At 45.4% G+C, this 20,824-nt stretch overlaps 1 protein-coding gene across 4 annotated transcripts in view; it reads right to left on the bottom strand.

Moving 5' to 3' along the window:
- GRIK1 (glutamate ionotropic receptor kainate type subunit 1) overlaps positions 1-20,037 on the bottom strand; it is a 117,962-nt gene extending 97,925 nt beyond the window's left edge. For all 4 annotated transcript variants that reach the window (XM_050333459.1, XM_050333461.1, XM_050333460.1 and 1 more), the window contains exon 1: positions 19,863-20,037. In XM_050333459.1, the coding sequence (XP_050189416.1) occupies positions 19,863-20,022 (160 nt within the window). In that variant the 5' untranslated portion in view covers positions 20,023-20,037. The remainder of the gene's footprint in view (positions 1-19,862) is intronic.
- Between the last annotated feature and the right edge of the window lie 787 nt (positions 20,038-20,824).

Genomic DNA, 20,824 nt, shown 5'->3' with positions numbered 1-20,824 from the left:
TCCAGCTGCAAAATGCATTATTCCTGATTAGTAAATAAATAAATGAATAAACATATTCCTTTGTTCTACATTGTGTGAGCAAGCCACAAACACTCGACAGCCAGTGCACTACAGCGTGTCTCAAGAGTGCTGAGGCAGTAATTTCAGAGTCATTTAGGTTGGAAAAGCCCTCCAAGATCATCAAATCCAACCTCTGCCCAATGCCCACCTTGTCCCCCAGCCCAGAGCACTGAGTGCCACAGCCAGTCCTTCCTTGGACACCTCCAGGAATGGGGACTCCACCACCTCCATTCTAGTGCCTATCAGTGCCTGAAAACCCTTCCCAAGAACAAAATTCTTCTTGAAAATTATTAAAATTAAGGTTAATCCACCAGATTAGTTCATTGCTTTTGCTTAGACAACACTTGCAAGGGACTGACTCCTCTCCAAAGACGGTGCAAGTGCTCCTGGCAGAGGAGACCCCGGGGGAACAACCGACATCCCTGAGGGATCCAGGATATTTGAGAGCCCACTGTGGGCTATTCCAGACCACATTTGCCTCTTCCAAACGTGAACAACTCTGGAAACCGTCCCTGTTACCTGACTCCCTTTTCTCTGACGCTCAACACACCCGAAAGGAGAAGTAAAAAAATCAGAGCCTGATTTCCCTCCCCCTGCTGAGCTGCCCCGAGGTTTGCTGGAAGTGTCCAATTTGCTGTGTATTTGAAAAGAAGCTGCACCCATTCTAAAAAAGCCGGCTCTGTCTACCAGTGTGTATATCCAAAAAGGCAACAAGAAAAAATAAATAAACACACTAAAGAGCAAACAACTTAATTTTTTTCTCAAACACAGCATCTGTTTGGGAAAATCTGGACTGGAATATAAGCCCAAAAGGCAATTTGAAATCATTTCCCTGCGCTCAAGCTATCAAGTCAAATACGTATTTATAACAAAAAAACCTCTTCAGAGAATTGAGTTTTATTTGCCACTTAAAATAACTCTCAGCCTGGACAGGTACTGGTGGCACTCTTCATATTTCTTAGGAGAGCAGCAGGAAAAAATTACCACAATTCCACATGGACAATATGCAGTTACTGTTTTTTCATCAGGGTTGCACACCATTGATTTTGACAAATGGATCCTGTCAAATTGGCTTCTTTTCCCATAAACTTCCTTTGTGGTCAGTTTAGCTCTTGAAGCTGATCGAGTCTCATGGGCTCACAGTTATCCCCATCAGATAAAACTGCAGCTTATCCTTCAATTTTCTTTAAGTCAGGAATCAAATAATATGAACCATCAAATACACTATTTATTGCTGTGTAAATAAAATATGTAACACACACTGCTTTTAGCAGATGAATGCTCCCATAGCAGAATATTTTTATTTATGAGGGGAAAAAAATAAGTTTAAATGTGAGGTCAGCAGATTTTTGTTCACCTCTAAGCACACACAACCAAAAAAAAAAAGATAAACAGACAAATAAATAAACAATAATAAAAAAATAACAATAAGAAAGCAGGAGGAATAGCTGTAGACACAGAGAATTTAGCACTGAGGCAGCTGGGAGCATCTGAGGTTACTGATGGATATCAAAGAATGTCATTTTTCAGGAAAAGCACAATGTCCTACTGTTCCCTCTTACAAACTCGTGGCTCCTAGAGGGACTTTTCAAAACTAGGCAGCTAAAAGTGGGACACAGAGTTTGTTTGGGGATTCACTTCTTCTTTACTCCAGTCCCACTAACAGGGAGCACAGTCACCAAGTGACCTGACACACACACACAGTGCTCGTGTGAGCGCACTCTGCCCTCTCCTCCACAGATATTTAGTTTTGAAAAATTAATGAACTTAATAAAAGTGACATTTGAGTGCTTAAAAATACCTCAGGTCAGATGGTGCTGAGCCATCCACTTCGGGGTTCATGAGAAGGATACTCTTTACAGGCTCACTAAATATTTTATTTGCCTGTTTGGAGGTTTATTCACTAATTTATTCCTCTCTATATAGGCAGATCTGTGGGGGGAAACATGTTTGCACATTGCAAAAGTGTGCAACTCCAGCACATTTTCCCAAACTTGAATGACTGACACCACAAAAAACCAAAACATAATGAAAACAAAACTGGTAAGAAATAAAAAAAATAAATAAATAAAAGAAAAGAAAAAAAAAAGAAAAAAAAAGTAAAGCCCAAAAGAGCTTTATAGCTCATAGGATTGAAATATATAAATAGGGGTTTAATCTTCTAGGCATGAATAAAACTTCCAAGTAGATGATTTCTTCAGTTTCTGTGTGGCTAAACCACAGGGAGCAGCACACAGAACAGTGTCAGTGCAGGACAGTTAAAATAGGTTTCCTGGGAGAACTCAGATCACACCACCTGGAGAAAAACTGTCCCAGCATTAACATTTCACTCGAGTTTCATGCTGTGAGAGCTCCCAGCTTCTTTTTGAACAGGAAATATATAAAGTGAGGAGGCACAAAGTGTCCAAAGCAGCATCTTTCATCGTGACAAGGGGCGAATAATAGCGCAAAGGAGGATTTTTTTAGAATTTTTTTTTTGGCCTTCAAGTACCTCCTCCTAAACAGGACAGAAACGTCTAAGAAATTACAGTTTATTGCTCCTTGTTCCCATTATAACAGGCAAGGCTGAACTCAGTTGAAATCCTCCCTACAAAACCAGCCAGGGCTTCGTTTCCAGGGGCTTCAGCCCATCCAGACACAGTTTCCCGATGTGTATAACATGACCCTCCAGACAGTACATTTGCTTTTCCACTTGCTGGCTTCCTTATCCAACTTCATCACAGCCATGTGTGCAATTTTTCCCCCAATTTTTCCCACTTCCTTTACCTGCTCTTGCCGTCTCTTCTGTCAACGTGCCCAATTTACAGCCACACATCCTCCTCAGCAGGAGGAGGGGGATGCTGCTGCTGTTTGCACTCCTAGAAAGCCTTGTCCATGCTCCCATGAAAAGCTGCAGCTTGAAATGCCACAACTGGCAGTGGTTGGGGTCTGTTCTGTGATTAGCACAGCCGGGTTTGTTGGATCACCAAAGGAGGGCAGCTGCCAAATAACACATTTGGCTCACGAACCTGGGAGTGACAGATCCAGCACCGAGCGAAAATTTGGAGCACACAGAGCCACATCATCTCCTTTTTGAGATCTGGGGCACATGGTGTGCACACACAGAGCTTGGTCAGTGGTGAGGGTGCTGAGGGTGTTGTCAGGGGGTGAGTGAAAATCGCAGAATCACAGAAACATTTAGGTTGGGAAAGACATCCCTGGACAAACATAGCAAACAAGAGTCCAAGTTTTCTTTCTCATAAAGTGACCAAACCCCTTCAGAATGGAATGACTGAGAGAGCTCCAGGAAACAGAGCTTTGAATGAAAGGCAAGAGGTTGTTTTCAAAGGAAGACTTGTCTGGCAGGTGCAACAACCTGCTTTGAGAAAATCGAACTTTATGTCAGATGGAGAGCCTGGTGTTGTACCTGATGTTCTGATTTACATACAGAAAATTACCACTTCCTTTACCTCAGCACCTGAGGGAGTTGATACCTATCTATAGCTGTATCTCTAGAGGCCAAAGTCACCAGCTCTCTGTTTTGCTCTGTACAAGAACATTTCCTCGAGAGGCAGAGGGAGGAACACTATAAAAAGCACCTCTGGGTGACCTCAGAGTGCTGTGTCAAAAAAAGCCCCAGTGCCACAGCAGGGCTTTACAGATGAGACCTCAACTCAGCAGGGCAGGCAGAGAAATGGGAGGGCTCTTTTGGGAGATCAGAAGATGCTGCTCCTCTCAGGGCATCCTTTCCTGACAAAGGGATGAGAGAGAGCACTCTCCAAGCTGTGAAATTTCTGCTCCTGTTGTTTAACCTTGGAGTTTTCCTCTCAGGGCCAGAAATTCCCATTAGGATGCCTCTGGAAGGAAAAGCAGTCGAGCCTCTGTTCTCTTAGCTGGTTCTTTCCTTCCCTCTCCACAAACCAGCATGGTGTTTAACCACACAAATTTGGGACTGAGAGTTAATACTAAGGGAGCTGAAGGCTAGATCACAGCCCAGCTCACAGCCTTGGGGGATGGACAGGCCAACAGATGGAACCAAGCAGAGAAAATGGGATGCAGATACAGCAAACAGCAAGAGGGATGCAGGAGGAAGATTATCCTCTCCAGTTGATCCTTTCCATTTGTGTGGATACATGCAGATGCTCAGTGAAATAGGAAAGCACCAAATTCGAAAGGGATAAAAGAAAACGCTGCTTGATACAAGGAGTAATTAACTTGGGGAACAAGGTGATGCTGAGAACTGAGAGTTCAGTGGGATTCAAGCAAAGATGAGACACGGGGAGAATGAGAACATGATTACATGGGATAAGATTAAATGCACAATTCACGCGTGCTGGTAATAGGCGAAACACCAGAGGGTGAGGAGCTGGGAAGAGCTTTCTTGAGGGATATCTTTCCATAATACTCCATTACAGGGCTTCTAATTTCTTCCTTTCAAACACTGAACACAGTCTGACATTGAAAACTGAGATGAGAAAGCTCCAGAGGATGCCTATATTGTAATTCTTCTGATGTATGTAACAATTTCTGGGAAGCGCCTATTCTGTAAAAATAAACTGAGTGCTGAGCTCGAGCTGCATATCAGTATCTACCTGGGTAAAATTAACCTGCTGTTTCTAAGACCACTGACAACAGTGAGTCTCCTACATGACCTGGGGACATTCTGCAGCTCCATGTCCAGAATCTGTTACCTCACTGTCCCACCAGAGACCTCATGAGAGGGAGAGCACCCATTAAACCCCGTGCTCATTTCCACTGATAAGACACAGAGAGCGGGGAGAACTCTCTCATAACTCCACAACCCACCTTTCATTTAACCTCTGTGTCTCCCAGTGGCATCCTGATACCAGGCTTGTGATCTGTGGCCAGCAATCTCTTAACTGCTCACTGGACTAGGCAGGAAATGTGTCTGGCAATTCCACCATTTGGTGGATAAATATTTGTGGCTGGGCAAAAATAACAACAGCAGATTCCATCTCGGAGGGGAAGCCCATTTGCTGTGATTTATACACTGACTGCAGTGGATAAACACTAATACCATCATGATTGCCCGTTGTAAAGATCCTGTCATCTGCAGCAACCTGTTTTTTCCATGGGGGCCAACTGTTCTATCTGATGATAAACAATAAAGCTCTGGAAGGTGATTGTAAAAGTAACCGACTGTCAGCAGCAGTCAGAGCCGTTGCTGCTTGGGCACTGCCACTTATTTGAATTTTTAAGACTTACAAAGACAGGAAACTTGCTGTCTTTCTCACAATTTAGTCTTTTTTTTTTTTTTCCTCTGATCCTACCAAGAAACAGCGAACGTCTTTGAGTCTTAACACAAAGGTACCCCTGAAAGGAAAATGAATAAATCCTTGACTCCCCATTAGCTGCAAATACATTCTGATACCATCTTGGTGGTTTTGTAAGCACATTCAGATGATTTGCTAGATGCCTGAGTTCCCACTGTGGTGTTCTTTCAAGTTTGGGGCACAACACAATATGCCAGGATAAAAGGAGTGTATTCGAGAATTTCCTGACAGCTCTTGCAATAAACCCCACACTCTGTAATCTCTTAAGCATGGAAAGCACTTGAGTTTAACTAGAAAACGTGCATAAACACAGTTCCACATACTTAAGATAATCATCAACCTGCCAGTTCCCTCTTATCTGAGATTTTTTTCCCATTTTATTTCCTTTTCTTTATCCTGCTTGTGTACCGGTGCTTGAGCCCGTGATGACAGGAGATAGCAAGGGTGCAGTGCAGAGCTGTTGTAGCACAACTCCCACCACTGAATCCCAGACATGCCAGCACCTCCAGCTCCAGTTTTTAGGGCTGGGGAAAGGAGCACAGATTGAAAAATGGCAGGAATTTGGAGGACCATAACCTGTGTTAATACGGCAGCAAAACACTGCAGCCAAGCAAGTCCTGCTCCGGGGGCTGTTCCCATATGTGTCCATACACATCAGCTGTGTCACCATATGCAGGTGTCACTGCACAGACACATCATCTGCTTTCTGAGTGCCTCCATGTCCTCATGGAGCAGCCTGAGCCACCGACAAAATGGCACTCCCATCCCAGCTCCTCTTCCACTTTAGGGAGCAAGAGGACATCATCTCCCTCGACTGCTCCCTGCTGTCTCTGCTGCAGGGATTTTTCCCTTCCTCCTAATTCAAACATAGCTGTTTATGATGAATATTCTCTGTTGCAAAGGGTTTTTATGGCGAGATGAAAAATCCTCCCTTTGATTTCGTGCTTATCATCCCCAGCACAACAGAGCAGCCCGAATTCTGGGCCGCGGCGAGGATGGGGATCACACTTTTGGAATAACAAACATCAGCGCACTTCTGAGCTTCTCAGGAGCCTTGATTTCTTGAAACATGTTTGCCTGGAATGAAGAGAGATGGGTTCTGATATTCCAGAAATTGCTATCAAAGCTTTTCCCTTTGATGTCTGTCTGAGTCCTGATTGCACCGATCCTGGGCTGGAGGGACAGGAAAGATCTTGTTGGCAAAAATGCTGCATGGCTGGAATGAAAGTGGCACCACATCTTAGGCCACTCTTGCCCTACCAGGAACACGAATGTCCCCAGATCCAACCTTTTGCAAATGCACAAATTTCATGGCAAGAGCAACACCACTTGGGTTCTGATTATACATCTTCACGGAGTGTAGCCTGGGGAAACCTGTGTTTTTGGGCTATCCTAGGTATCATCTAACTTGTGGGTAACATTAATCCAAACACTTCGAATCCCTTCTTCAGGCAGGTTTTCCAGGGGAACAAGGTGTTTGCAAAACCTGCAGGTTTGGTCTGCTGGCTTTGTGTCTCTTGGGAACAACACTAATGTCTCCTGCCACTTGTCATCTGGGACTAGGCAGGGGGACTTTGAAGAAGGAGAAGCACAGGTGCTGCTGCAGGGAAAAGGGCAAGGAGGGAACAAGAAGGTCAGTTGAGGTTTCACCAACTGTAGGATGGGGAGAAGCAGAAGACAAGTCTAAACTTCGTTAGGTCCACAAATAGTTTGTTTCTTGGATCTTTCTTTATTTCCTTCCTTCTGATTTGCTTTATACACCTCAGTGTGTCTCAGAATTAAGGCAGCGTCATTAGCCAGCAAAAGGGATGCAGCACTAACATTTCATTTTTTGGGATGCAGTGCAAACTGAACAGATTCTGGTCCTTGGATGCCATGAATTCCTGTGGCTCTTTGGAGGTCAGGGATCCCTTCAGATTTACATCAGGCCTCACCCAAAGTACCCGTGTGCATTTAGAGCTCAATAATGTGGGGGGATAGTTAAAATTAATAAATTATAGCTAAGCTGTAGAGCTGTTTTCTATGTTCAGAGCTGTCTTGTTTGGATAACACGCTCCTGAGCCCACTGAGTATGTCATGAAGAATGGCAGAAGATAAGCCCATCCTAAAACAGTGATAGGAGTGACTGAATGGCCTCAGAATGTTCAGAGGGGGACCTGGAGATCCTTGGACAAAGCATTCATCTCTAGATTATACATGTTCTAGTATATATATTTGTATTTAAATGAACACAAAGGAGATTTCTTACCTCTTTGCACACCATTCTGGAGGGGGGGGGGCTTATCTCACTTTGACTCCCACCAGGCAGGAATGTGCCAGGCTGGCTGCAGTTCTCCAGCTGAGAACAGGCTTCAGGAATGGTGGGGGCTGCCCACTGTCCCCCCACTTCATGCAGGGAGTTCGCTGCTGGTGGCCCTGTGGACACCCCCAGTTTGGGGTTGCTCACCTGTTTGGGTTGCTCCTCTCTCACTCCCATTTCTATAAGCAGTTTTGCCACATTATGCTTAAATATGACTCTTTTAATCAGGTTACTCAGTGTAATACAAGCAAAAATTATGATGAGATGGATGCTGCTATTGCATTACCTATTTTTATCCCCATTGATTCTCCTGGATCTCTCATGAATCACCCTATTGAAAATGTGACAGCTTTATGTCAGTCACAACAGGACTGTAACAATATTAGCTCCACCATGAATTCAGCATGACACCAAAATTGTGTCATACTTGACCTTATTTGATATATTCGTGTACGGAATCAGCAGCTCTGTGCTAAGCTGCACAAAGCAAGGGAAGATTCTTTTCTAACAAGACATTCTTCTATATAAATAGAGGTTTGTGCTTTTATTGTCTGCTGCCCAAGCTCCAGCCATGTGGTTATATGTAAACAATAATGCTATTTCTGGAAACTGTGGCCACAAGACATTCCAGCTCTCCTCTTCCAGCACCATCAGGAGCTGGAATGACTTATACCCAATGGCATCAGTTCTTACTACAAACTAGTGGATTTTGGCATTCTTTCCACGCCTCTGCCTTGCTGAGAACAAGCAGGGCAGAGAAGGCAACCTTTCCAAAAGTGGGAGACCTTGGCAAAATCAGCAGCTGGAGAAAAAGGGAAAGAGGAGGAGGCCTTTTCCCTCTGATCTCCTCAAACTAAGGGAATAAAGGATTTTCATGTGCAGTTTGGATGAGCTGCAGTAAATTGCCCAACTGTTCTCTTCTGGCAGAATAATACACTTGCCAGAACCTCATCACTATAAACTGCTGCAGCTCCATTGACTCTGGGAGAGGCAGAGCTGAAGTAGCCTTTGGGTCATTTGTTCATTTTTTATTTTTCCCCCCGAGAAAAAGCAGTCTGCCACTTAAAACAAAGGGCAGAGAACCAGAAGAGATGATTTTGTACCCAATTTTCTCACAGATTTTCTGTGAGAACTCCCAGATAAGAGCAAGGGTTTGGTTTTCAAAGAAGTTTTGCAGTTAATCTATTAAATTTAAAGCGCGTGTCGCTGAAATGTCCTGGGGAAGCTGGATGGGAATTCACTGGGCTTTACCTGTGGCCAATGAAGTTTATAACAAAGGACCAAGTTTTGAATCTTTGAAAGTCTGTACCCACTTCCTTCAGCCCTGCCAGAAGTAGGAAGTGGTTTTAATATGATGCATGAGCTTCTCAGCACTACTTCACTTAGCAGGAATCAAGCCTCTTTCTAAGAACTGCAATAAAATATGCTCTCCTGGTACTGCAAACAGATGAGTACAAACATAAAAGTCTGGAATTCCAGCAGTAATTAAAGGTCCCCAGCAAAGTTTGCTCTGCATCTCCTAAATTATCTGTTTTAAATTATTTAAAAAACCCCCTTCTTGCTGTGCAGATGTACAGTCAGCTGGTTTCACTGAGCAGCTCAGGCTCAACAACAGCAGTTAAAAGCCATCACACAGCTTCATCTATTCTTGTTAGAAGTTGTTTGAATTATCAATTCCAATATAAATGCCGTGGAAATAAAATTTCTCGATTTTTCCACACCCTAGTTGTGGTGGGATGACATGGCTGGCTGTCACATGCTCTCTCACTCCCTCTCCTCACCAGGACACAGGGAGAACACTTGGATTAAAAAGCTGGGGGATCAAGGCTAAGACAGGGAGATCACAGTCACTGTAATGGGCAAAACAGACTCCACTTGGGGAAAATAAGTTTAATTTTTTCCCGATGTAAATACATTGGGATAGCAAAGGCAACTTAAAACAACATCCTTCCCCCTTAACCCAGACTCAGTTTCACAACTTCATTTCCATCTCCTCTACCTCCTCCCCCTGAGTAGTACAGAGAGGATGGGGAATGGAATTGCACTCACAGAATCACAGGATATGCTGAGTTGCAAGGGACCCATCAGGATCATCGAGTCCCACTCCTGTCCCTGCACAGGACACCCCAAGAATCACCCTGTGTGCCCCTGCCTTTAAAATCCATTCCAACCCAGGCTATTCCATGACTCTGTGATTCCCACAGGACAGAGGGGAAGGGCTAAGGATACGCACAGGTGCCCAGGAATGAGGTTGCCCTGGTTATTGACAATGCATGGCAGCAATTTAGTGCTCACAATAAAACTCAGGAACAAACATTTATACGACAGCTTCCTGAAAATTACCTTTGTGGAAGGTAAGAAAGGTGGGATATCTCATCACCGTTTCGCTTAAGGGCCTGCAGAATTAAATTAGCACACAAGTCATCCTAAAACAGCAGCTGTCATACCAATCATTCAGGATTTAAACAAAGAATATTTTTTTCTCTCATCAGTTTGCTGTACAAAGTATTTCAATAAAACTGGATCCACTTGGTACTATGCTGCTTTGAAGGAGGCACCCACTCAGCTTCCTCCTGGGGGCCTGCGTTAGGCAAAGGAAGAAATTAGAGAGGAGATCTCCCCACACTGGGAGAGATGAGGGCTGGAAGCCAGGAATTCAGCCTGACAGAGACACGCACCTGAGGAAAACAGCAGTGTGTAAATACTCCACTTGTTTATTTGAAATACGTCTGTACATCACACGTGCATCGGGCATCCACAGGAGAAGGCCTGCACAGACGAGAAGATAAATTTTTCCAGCCAGTTTTCCTTCATGACAGGTCTGATTTCCAGATGACAGCAGAAGGATTACAGTTTCCCCAACCGCTTGCTGTTCAGGGCACATCCCACACTCACTCCCTCTGCAGATGCTCTTTAATGTCAGTACATGGATCAGCGACAGGACACGGTCCCCAGGGCACAGCCGGGCACCCTCAGAGAAAAGAGGAAGGCTTGGGCAGCAAAGCGTGCAGGGAGCCACACTGACGCACCACAGGTTCTTCATTTCAAAGAGAAAAAAATCCCCATTCTTCAGAAAACAGTGTTCAAAAATTTAATCTTCATTCAGCTCAATGGAGCAGCTCTATAATTTACAGCACCAGATAAAGCTGGAAGATGTAACGTGAAATATCTGAAGCAGGCTCTTCCCCCGGTTTAAAATGCACCTTGGGCAACAGAGCCTTGACTTCCCTTAACATGTGTTTCTAGCAGATAAGTAAACAATTTGAAAGTTTCCAAGGTAGTTCCAGCAGGGAAAGCACGAGCTCACATGAGGCTGCAGCTGCAGTGCCCCACTGATAAGGGTTTGGGGAGGTTTGGTGGAGTTGAAAGGAAGCAGCTTTGGAAGAATGAAACCCTTTTTGTGTACGGGTTGTTGGATCAGAGATAGCAAAAAAAGAGAAAGACATCATTTTTGCACTAAAGTTCTGCCAGTGGCCTTGGTGGCAGGATGGAATCCGACACCAGAGCACGGGAGCGTCTCCATGAGGGAAGGGGGAAAAGAAGCAGAAGGGGCAAGGCTGGGAGGCTTAAAGGTTCTCAGGTCAGGGAAGCAAATCCACCCAATCCATCGAGCTGCAATGACACTCAGCTTCCTCATAACCTCCTCATAAACTTCCTGCACAAAAGCTTCCCGTCACCAAATGCCTCTGGAAAACACCAGCAGGAGAGCACCTCATCCTTCTGTAGGGAGAACAGCCACACCTGCAGGGATGGGTGACAGAGCTCTCCATCCCACACTGCCCTGAGGATCCTTGCTGGGTCTGCAAGGTGTGGGGGGAACGTTCCTGGCACTTCTGGTTGTGTTTGTTTTACACAGTGATAGAGAACAACACCAAAAGCTTTTCTTATGAACATCTACTGTCAAAAAGCAAAAACCCCAGAAGATGGGAAACATCCCACTAATGTTGACCGAGCAACTTCCAAATCCCATTTTTGTTACCTAACTACATCACTACCCTTCGAGGTTTCTGCCTCACTTACTGCACTTCTTCACTGTAGTATTTTGCATTCAATACTTTTAAGTGTGGGCAAATAAATTGGGGTTATAGCACTCTATTAACAAAGCCATTTGTTTGAGCCTGAGCACAGTTCACCACACAAAAGGCATTGGAACGATCGTAAGTGAAAACAGCACAGCGGTGACTCCACGTCCTTCTTGTGCCCTGTGCAAGATATTTACTCATTCATCTCCCATTCCAACAGACTATCAAAGATCATCTGTCTGAATTTTAAATAATTTGCTATGCTCTTTCTGAATTCTAAGATGAATAAAGGCAATCAAACCCAGAACAAAATAAATATTTTAATCAGAAATCGTAACTTTGTCTCCAAATTGTGGGGCAGAATCCTTAAGTGGCTTACTACCAGTTCCCTTAACAGTTCTCAACAGCTTATAGCCACGTTGTTGGATGTGGACAGCTAACTTGCAACCCAGGGGAGACTGCTGAAGTTATTCATCGTGCATTTCCACTCCCCAGCCAACCTGACAGTGACTGACAGTCTCTGGAAAAAGTGGAGTACAGCTCAAAAACCTGACCTAACTCTTAAACAGCTTCCTCTGTGATCCTGACATAATCAAACCGAGTTTTACATATGTCACACTGTTGCTGCAGCAACCTGGCCTCCTCTCCCCTGACTGCTGGTAGGCAGCCTCCGAGCCTGATGTGGGCTCAGATGCCTTGGGATTAATCCCTTGGGACAGCTCCAGAGAAATCAGGATTAATTTGCAGTTCCTCGAATATGAAGCGACTATTTCTCCTCACATTCCGCCAGCCCTGACTTTCCCAGTCCTGACCTTTACAGGAATGACTGGGTTGGCACAGGGCCCCTAGGATATTCAGGAGAAAGTCGTTTGCATCATGGGAAGAAGGCCTAAATTGGCTTTGGCTTCTCTTGTGTTTCTGTCTTGAACATAAGTGGAAAAAAGATCATTTCTGTCAAAGTACAAGTTAAATTCTTGAGGGTTGTTCTCCCCCTCCCTGTGCATCTGATTTTCATTTCTCCGTATCTTCATCCCTTGGATGAGACCAAGACAGTGAAAGCCAAGGATGGTAAGCACTGGGATGTGTCTTTCCCGAAGCCAGAGTTAATTCCTGTGGCTGTAGGATTCCAGAAGGACACCTGCAGTTTTGAGGAAGATTTCAGCACTTTTGATGGTACAATCTCACCCCTGCAAAAGGCTTGAGTGCCCTGAAAGCCTCTTCCCAACTGCTTAGACCTCGGAGTGGAAGAGGGAAACACAAACATGATCCAAGAGAATGAGTCAGGGCAATTCTGTATTTTCCAGTGAGTTAAAGACCAGCAAAATACTTACCTGCCTTCCCAAGGTACGTAAAACCTTTCTGGGAAGGGCTTAAAGAACAAAATGCTTCTCTATTTAAAATATATATTATTACAGAGGGCACATGTGCCATAGTGGAGAAGTCTGTGGGAGTGCCAAAATAAGGGGGCAAAAACTGGAAATTCTCCTCTACTCTAAAGGTGTCCAACCCTTGCTAAGAGTTACCACACCTGACCTTCAGCAGAACTCCCCTTTGCTGAGCAGATGCAACTCCAGAGGCTGGTGAGGACAAGGTAACAAGTGCTGAAAAGATGCTCAGAAGAAACCTGAGTGGGAAAAAGGCCCTTCCATGGATGTTGGTGGCCTCTGAGAGGCTTCTGGTTAGTTCAATATAACATTCCATCACATGGTAATACCACAAAAGCACCAATTTCCATGGATTTGCCTTCTAATTACATGATTCAAGAGTATAAGAGTATATATATATAAATATAAAGATATATAAATATATATATTAATATAAATAGATATTATATATAAATATATATATTATATATAAATATATATATTAATTTTATATATATATATAAAAATAATATATATATACAGCTTTTCTCCTCAGTGCTGTCTTGCAGAATCACATTGAACCTGATTTATATAATCAAATTTTTCCCCTTTCTTATAGCTACCTAATGTTGTTCTTTTAAAATAGCTTTTTTCCCTGTCTCCAAACCCTTTGATCTGCAGCAGACACCAATGTCTCTTCCTGTTTATTCTGCCCAAAACATTTAGAACTGAAGAGCCTGCATTACTCACAGCGTCCTGAGTGCCTCTGACTATATTTCAGCTTGCTTGATCTTTTAAAAGAAAAAAAAGTGTTGGGTTTTTGTTGGTTTGTTGGTTTTTTGGGTTTTTTTTTATTTCTCTGAAGGAGAGCATGCAAAAACACGGTGATTTTAAGGTCTCAGTGGTGTACCTCTGAATTCAGGGGGGCTCTGTCCTTGCCCCCCTGAGAGCCAAAGCAAAGCCTCAGCATCCGTGTGACGCTCCCAGACAGTGTCACTTGGTCACAACAGCCATGGGATGCCTCGCTGCTCCTACACTTGTGGGGACTGCAGGTTTTTTGATTTTTGCACATTTGCTCGCCCCAGAACAAGCCCTGCTGTGTATTTCTGGAGGTGCTCCTGCACACTGACTGTCACTTCCACCTCCTCAGCACTGCAGCAGGACCTCAGTGCTGCTCAGCAATATGGGAGGGTGGCAGGGCCTGAAGCCCAGCCAGAATCAATGTGCTGTAAACAGAATTTTCCTTGAAATAGCCCCGGTTTGCATGGGCAGATCCGATGGCACGATGTGGGAACAATTTCAATGCTAAAGGAATTTAAATAACTCTCCTCTTTTAAACTTGTGTTGGTGCAGCCTGAAAGCTCAAGGGGAAAAAAAAACCACCGCAACAACTAGGAGGTGTGATTGTAAAAAGCCTGATGGACCCAAGAAAAGAAGCTCAAAACCGGGTTTTTGAGACAGTTCTAACTCTTTGTTTGTACTGCTAGGTCATAGAAATGATTCACGTTTCCCTGTGTTTGTGCCACCCTAGTTTAGTGTCTTGTGCAGGTGAAGCTGTAAAGATAATTTAAGGAACCTTCTGGACTGTCAGAGGAATTAAAAAAAAAAAAAAAAGGAGGAAAAAAAGAAGATACTTTAGCAGCCCTATCAGATCCTCACTCCCCCAGCTGAAGAGAAAACAATGCCTATTTGGGATAATGAAACAGTTTTAATTTTGAATTTGGATTTTGCTCAGAGAAAGAAAGCAAATTCATCATTTGAAAGCTAATCATTTTCTAGATAATACCCTATAACCTTCAGCAGAAAGGGAGAGGGGAGGGTAATAACATTCCCACTGCAAAGTTTTCCCAAAATCATAAACTCATTACTGCAAACTAAAATCTAAAGTCAACCAAAAACTAGGACATACTGGGCTTGCAGGTTACAGATCCAAAGCTGTGGAGTAAAACTAATCAGTTCTTGGATAGGATTTTTTTTTCCCCCTGCAGTACAATCTATGGTCTAGTTGGTCAAATCAAGCCTTTCTGAGAAAAGAAGATTAGAGGCAGTTGTTTAAAGTATTGAAGGGGGAGCAGGATTTAAGCTTTATTACCGACCAGGATATACAAAGCAGACTGTAATGAAAAAAAAAAAAAAACCAGCATTGGGATTGTATTTGAAGTCTGAATGGAAATTGTTGAGCGAAGGCAGGGCCATATGGAGGAGCTTATAGTTCCAGCAAGAACTGATGCCGAGGCAAATGCCCTCTTGAATAAGTGAAATTAGGGGTTATGGGCAAGTCACGGGAATTAAATATAAAACTATTGCACCTCGACACTCCAAACAGGCTGTTATGCAAGAAATGAAGTTCAGAGAAACTGCACACTTTATTTTATTTATAAGAAACATTCCTCCTGAACTGGAAGAGTACCCAGGTGAGTAACAGCCACTTCACATAAACAAAATATCTGACAGGAAAAACTCTTATCCTTTGGCAAAACCTCAGCACTTTCCCTGTTTCGAAGATTTCATCCTGCGTTCTGTGAAGATCTTCGCTGTCTGAACCGCTGCACATGTTACATAAACGCACTTGAGGCCCTGGAGAAGCACAGCAGGATGCCCTATTTACCAGCCCATCTGGAGCTCCACGGGCCGTGTTTAGCACGGGGGCACTCCAGGATACACTTTGCAGGAGTTAAGAGAAAATAATAAAAAATACCCCAGCACAGGTATCGGTGCCTTGGGTTGCTTCCATTTCATTTTCCTATAACTCACTTGGCTTTTCACCATCCTAACTCTTGTCCAAGCTGGACAAATCCAACCTTGCTTCTTCAGTTTTCACTTCCTGCTCTCAGGTCCGGGACAGAAGCAACTCCAGCTCATAAAACAAGGGCTAAAGACACATAGGACCTGCTTTGGCCAGTATTCCTTCGGAAATACTAGCAGGAAAATAGTTTTCTTTTCGGTGTAGAATGAGGAAATGTAGGTAAATTGTATCACAGTGACCTGATAAACCACTGAGCTTTCAGGATCCAGTGAACAAAGTGTATTCAATGTCTCATCATCTGGTGGTAAAAATGCAGCCACACTTCCTATAATAATAATATCATAAAACAGACTAACTTGCAGACATCTAGTAAGAAATACTTCTGAAAACTAACAATTTTCATGATGTTCAAGTCTGATAGAGACTTTTCCAGGAAGGGGTTTTGCCGTGTCTCACTGACGAAGCTCAGATGTGTATTAACATCATTCCTTTCACGAACAAAACCTCAAAAAGAGTTGACAAAAAATAGCAAATTTGCAGCGAAATTAATGAGGTTTCTGTCTTTATCATTGTCACGAGGTGGAGATGGTAATACCACCCAGGAAAAGAACTCACAGCTTTAGCCCTGCTTGGGGAAGTACAGACATAGATCTTAAAATCCTTATTGAAATTTTCAACTTATTAGAAAACTATATTTTGTGGGTTAGGTCGACTTATGTGTGCTTGGTTCTAAATCTAATATTTCTCATTTGGAGAGAAATATTATGGGGCTAATTCTGCATTGTGGAAAACACAATTCACTAAATCCCTGGGAATTTTGCTTAAGTAAGGAATAAATCAGTGCAGAGTATGAACCCGTACTTAAATATTCCATTTAACTAGAGGAACACACAAATTACTGAAAATTACTTCTGGTACAAACTGAAGGGTTTCTATTTCATCACCTACAGCAACTCCTACAAAGTCTACTCATTTGCTCATCTCCAGGAGCTGTTAATTTTAGAGATAATTCCAAGATTCACCCAAGTAGCTTCCCGCAGGTATTTGTTGAAAACTGCCACGTTCTCTTTTTAATTAACTCCAGAGCTTTGTTAATAACTTGCTATTGGTTAGTTCTAAACCAGAATGTAGCTCCAATGAGCTGCACCTATAAATTTTCACATAATATTACCGAATTACATTCTTACAACCTAATCAGAAACTGTAATGGCCTTAAGGACATCCAGTAAGAAATGAGAAAGCTCTGAATCCAGCATTAACAGATGAATTATTCTGTTGTTGCTGAGATTTCTTTGGAAGCTGTTTCTGCAACTTAACACCTGCTTGAGTTAATTTTTATTCTTCCTTGTGTTTCATGTATTTTATACAAGTAGGATAGATAAGAAGGTTAGATTGACTCAGTGTAAAAACTAGGAACTCCTCGGTATTAAATCAAAAATATTAGGGTCATGAACTTTAAATATACCTTTATATAACATAGTCTAGTGGGTAATGTGTAGATAAAGATGGTGTTTCCTTGGACAGCTCCATAGGTTCATGTATCAAGGGAAAAGCTTTTCCACACGGTTGGGAAAGAAATACTCAGAAAGGTATTAACACTTTATTTTATTACCTGAGACTTAAAACTGCATCTTATCTCCAAATCAATTACTTTTATCCTAACGAGTCAGTTTTACTGATCACATTGTCATCCCTAATTTTCTTGCTTAGAGGGCTAGAAAAGGAGTCATTAGCTACGTGCTGAAAAAATAACTAAATTCATATTGCTTACATGTCCTTTCTCAGCTAATTAAATACCAACATGAGAATCCATTCATTTGTATTATACACCAGAAAAAAATAATAATAATAGAAAAAAACCCTGAAAGCTCCCTAAGAGTGGAAAATGCAATTAAACTCTCAGTGTATTAATTCTGGTGCAAACTGCTGCACCATTGTGTGGAAGTGCTTTCCCTTCCTTAATTAACTAAAACACGGAGAAGAAAATCTTGATGGCTTAATGGCATTTTCTTCACTGTCAGAAACGCTTCGGGATGATTTTATTATGTTATCACAAAGAGTGTTGGAGGAGTTATTGCCATTACTTCTCTTTGTCACCTCCCAGAGTGGCAGACTCCGCAGAGGAACTCGCTGCTGTTAACGGATGGGAAGGATTAATATTTTATAACATCATTACTTTATAGGCAGGATAACTATAGCAGTAAGAATACATTTAATATTTTATGCATTCACAGCCACGTAACACACATGGAGCATTTATTCTGCTGCACATCTCCCCGGATGGGTGTTTGGTTGCCGTGATTGAAAAGCTGAGCAGTTTGTCACACTTAATGGCTCTTTGTATCCTGGTGGAAGGAACAGAGGGCACTCAGCGTTAGGGTCCCATCACTGTGCGCCCTGACAGGGTGAGTCCAAACCAGAAACACCCTCAGACCTTGCAGCACAGAGTCAACACACCACACAGAGCAATTTTAGGGAAAAACAACGTGGGCAACTGCCTGGTAGCCTTGCTAGACCCAACAGAAGCAGCACAAGAAGTTATGCAATGGAGAGGGTGCCAGAGGGAGGAGTGCAGACCCCAGAGCTCTGCCTGGGTCACTGCAATGCTGATGCCGAGGGTTTAGTGCATTTAGGCTGAGCTCAAGCAAATATTCTCCCATTTAAACTCAGGTATGCTCCTTCTTCCTTCAGAAGGAACGGAGGAAGTTCAGGCAGCCTGGCAGCAATGATGCTTGGGATGTATTTCCAAATCATCCCACTGGGCGCTGGTGGCTTACTTATTTGAACACGGTTTGTTTCCTTCCCCCCAGTTTAGCTGGCCCTGAATTCACCCGTTTGTGGGATCACACAACTCCGTGTTTCGTGTGCTCTGTGCGTGTGCACGGGCATCCATCCCCCTCGGCTACACTGCAGCGGCCAGCAGAGAAACAGCCAACTCCACCTGAATCCTCGGGGGGAAAGCGAGCACACTCTGGATACGGACGGTCAGGAATTTAACACAGATTTTCAGCTGCAAGGCGCTGAGTGCCCTCAGCTTTGCTCCCCCTCGCCCCGCTGGTGCTGACTTTGCCCCGCAGTTTGAAGGACTGTTCTCCTTAATTTATTTAAATGTTTCAGTCACCTCTGCTCTCTGAGCACAAGAGGAATGATGCTTCCACTCGATGTTTAAAGGAAAGCTGAGTGGGGTTAATGCTTGCCAGGTCAAAAGGCATCAATCTTTAGGTCCGCGCAGGAACGCGCCTTTGGGAATTGCGGAAAGCATCTCCCCGGCTGGCATAAACAGCTTCTTTCCTTTCTTTTTTTTTCTCTCTCTCTCTTTTTTTTTTTTCTTGCCTCATGTTCAGTGTTTGTCAAGCAAAAGAGGGATAGACAGAAACAGAAGCGTGGCAGATTCTGCCTACATCTTTCCCACAGTCTTCCCTCACCCCGAACTCCTGTGATACTTTGTATTCACTATCGCACTTGACTGACACAAGAAACCCACTGTAGGGAGCGAGGCTTCCTGTGAACCGAGCCCCGTTTCCATGGTGCGGAGTTTTCTACTTAAAAAAAAAGAAAATAAATTCCTGTTTTCCGGAGCTACACCTCCGTGCAGCCCCGGGAGGGCAAACATCCCCGTCCTACGAGGTTTCCCTTCCCATGCCACAGCCGCTCGTTCCCCGGTCCCACCCGGGAAACCCAGGATGTATTTTAAGGTCACTGAATCATTCCTGCGGCGGTGCGTGCCCGGCTTTGGGGGGCACCTCTCAGCGGAGCCCCCCAGCGCTGCCACCCCCGCGCCCAGCCCCGAGCGGCTCCGGGGGATGATCCGCCGGGATGCCCGCGCCCAACTTCCCACATCCCGCGGTAAAACTTTCGGGAGCGGTTCCCGCGGAGCCCCGCCGATCCAAAGAGGTGGATCCCGGCAGCGGATCCCGGCAGAGAAGCGGAGCATCCTCAAACCCGGAGCGGCGGAGCCGGGCATCCCCAGCCGCGGAGCGGCGGCTCCCCGAGCGAGAGGGACGCGGGTCGCGCTGCCCGGCACAACGCGCTGCCCGCAGGATGGGAAGATCCCCGGAGCCTCCCCCCGTCCCTCCCGCAGCCCCCCGCGGCACTCACCGATCCGCAGCACTTGCTGGGCGCTCCGGGGCAGCCCCGCCGAGGCGCAGAGCAGCACGAAGAGGAGCCCCCCGCCACCACCACTACCACCGCCACCGCCACCGCCGCCGCCGCCCGGGGCCGTGCGGCGGGGCCACCGCGGGCCGAGGGCGCTCGCCATGCTCAGTTCATGGGGGGCCCGGCGGGCGGACACCCCCGGCGGGGCCCATGGCGCGGGGGCTCCGCGCTCCCGCCGCGGCTGCCGCGCTGCCCTCGCCCCCCGCCGCCGCCGGCAGCGAGGGAGGGCACGGCCACGGGGATGGGGATGGGGACGGGCGGCTCCTCCCGCGGGGCGGCCCCGGGCGGGGCCGGGCGGGGCCGGCGATCCGCGCACACGGGTGGGGGGGACACGGAGGGACGAGCGCGGAGCGGTGCTGGCGCTCCCCGGCACGGCCGGACCCGCGTTGGGCAGGGGCAGGGACAGGGACAGGGACAGACAGAGGGACAGTGGCAGAGCACTGGAACAGCTGCCCGGGGAGGGCACGGAGTCTCCCTCTCTGGAGGCATTCCAAACCCCGTCTCCAGCTGGATACGCCCCTGTGTCACCTGCTCCAGGTGACCCTGCCCCTTGGCAGCGAGGTTGGACTGGGTGATCTCCAGAGGTCCCTCTCAACCCTCTTCCAGTCACTATTCTGCGATTCTGCCATTCTGTGATTCTGCCATTCTGTGATTCTGTGACAGGGACAGGGCAGAGACAGGCAGAGGGACGGGAACAGGGGCAGGGAGAGGTGCAGAGCTGTCCCTGTCCCCCCGCGGGTCTCTCCCCGCAGCTCCTCCTCGGCCCAGGAGAAACCTTTCCCCCCGCGTGTTCCTCAGCCCCGCAGCTCCTGCCCTTTCCCCTCCTGGCTGCAGGGGGCTCTGGCAGGATGCCATGTGCAGGGCAGCTCCCTCCTGGCCTGGGTGATGGGGCACAGGTTGTGGGA

This window comes from Myiozetetes cayanensis, unplaced genomic scaffold (assembly GCF_022539395.1).
Source record: "Myiozetetes cayanensis isolate MyiCay16 unplaced genomic scaffold, myiCay2020 scf5-8, whole genome shotgun sequence".
Classification (NCBI taxonomy): domain Eukaryota; kingdom Metazoa; phylum Chordata; class Aves; order Passeriformes; family Tyrannidae; genus Myiozetetes; species Myiozetetes cayanensis.
The sequence above is the reverse complement of the archived record's forward strand: the minus strand, read 5'-3'. Positions and strand labels throughout refer to the sequence as shown.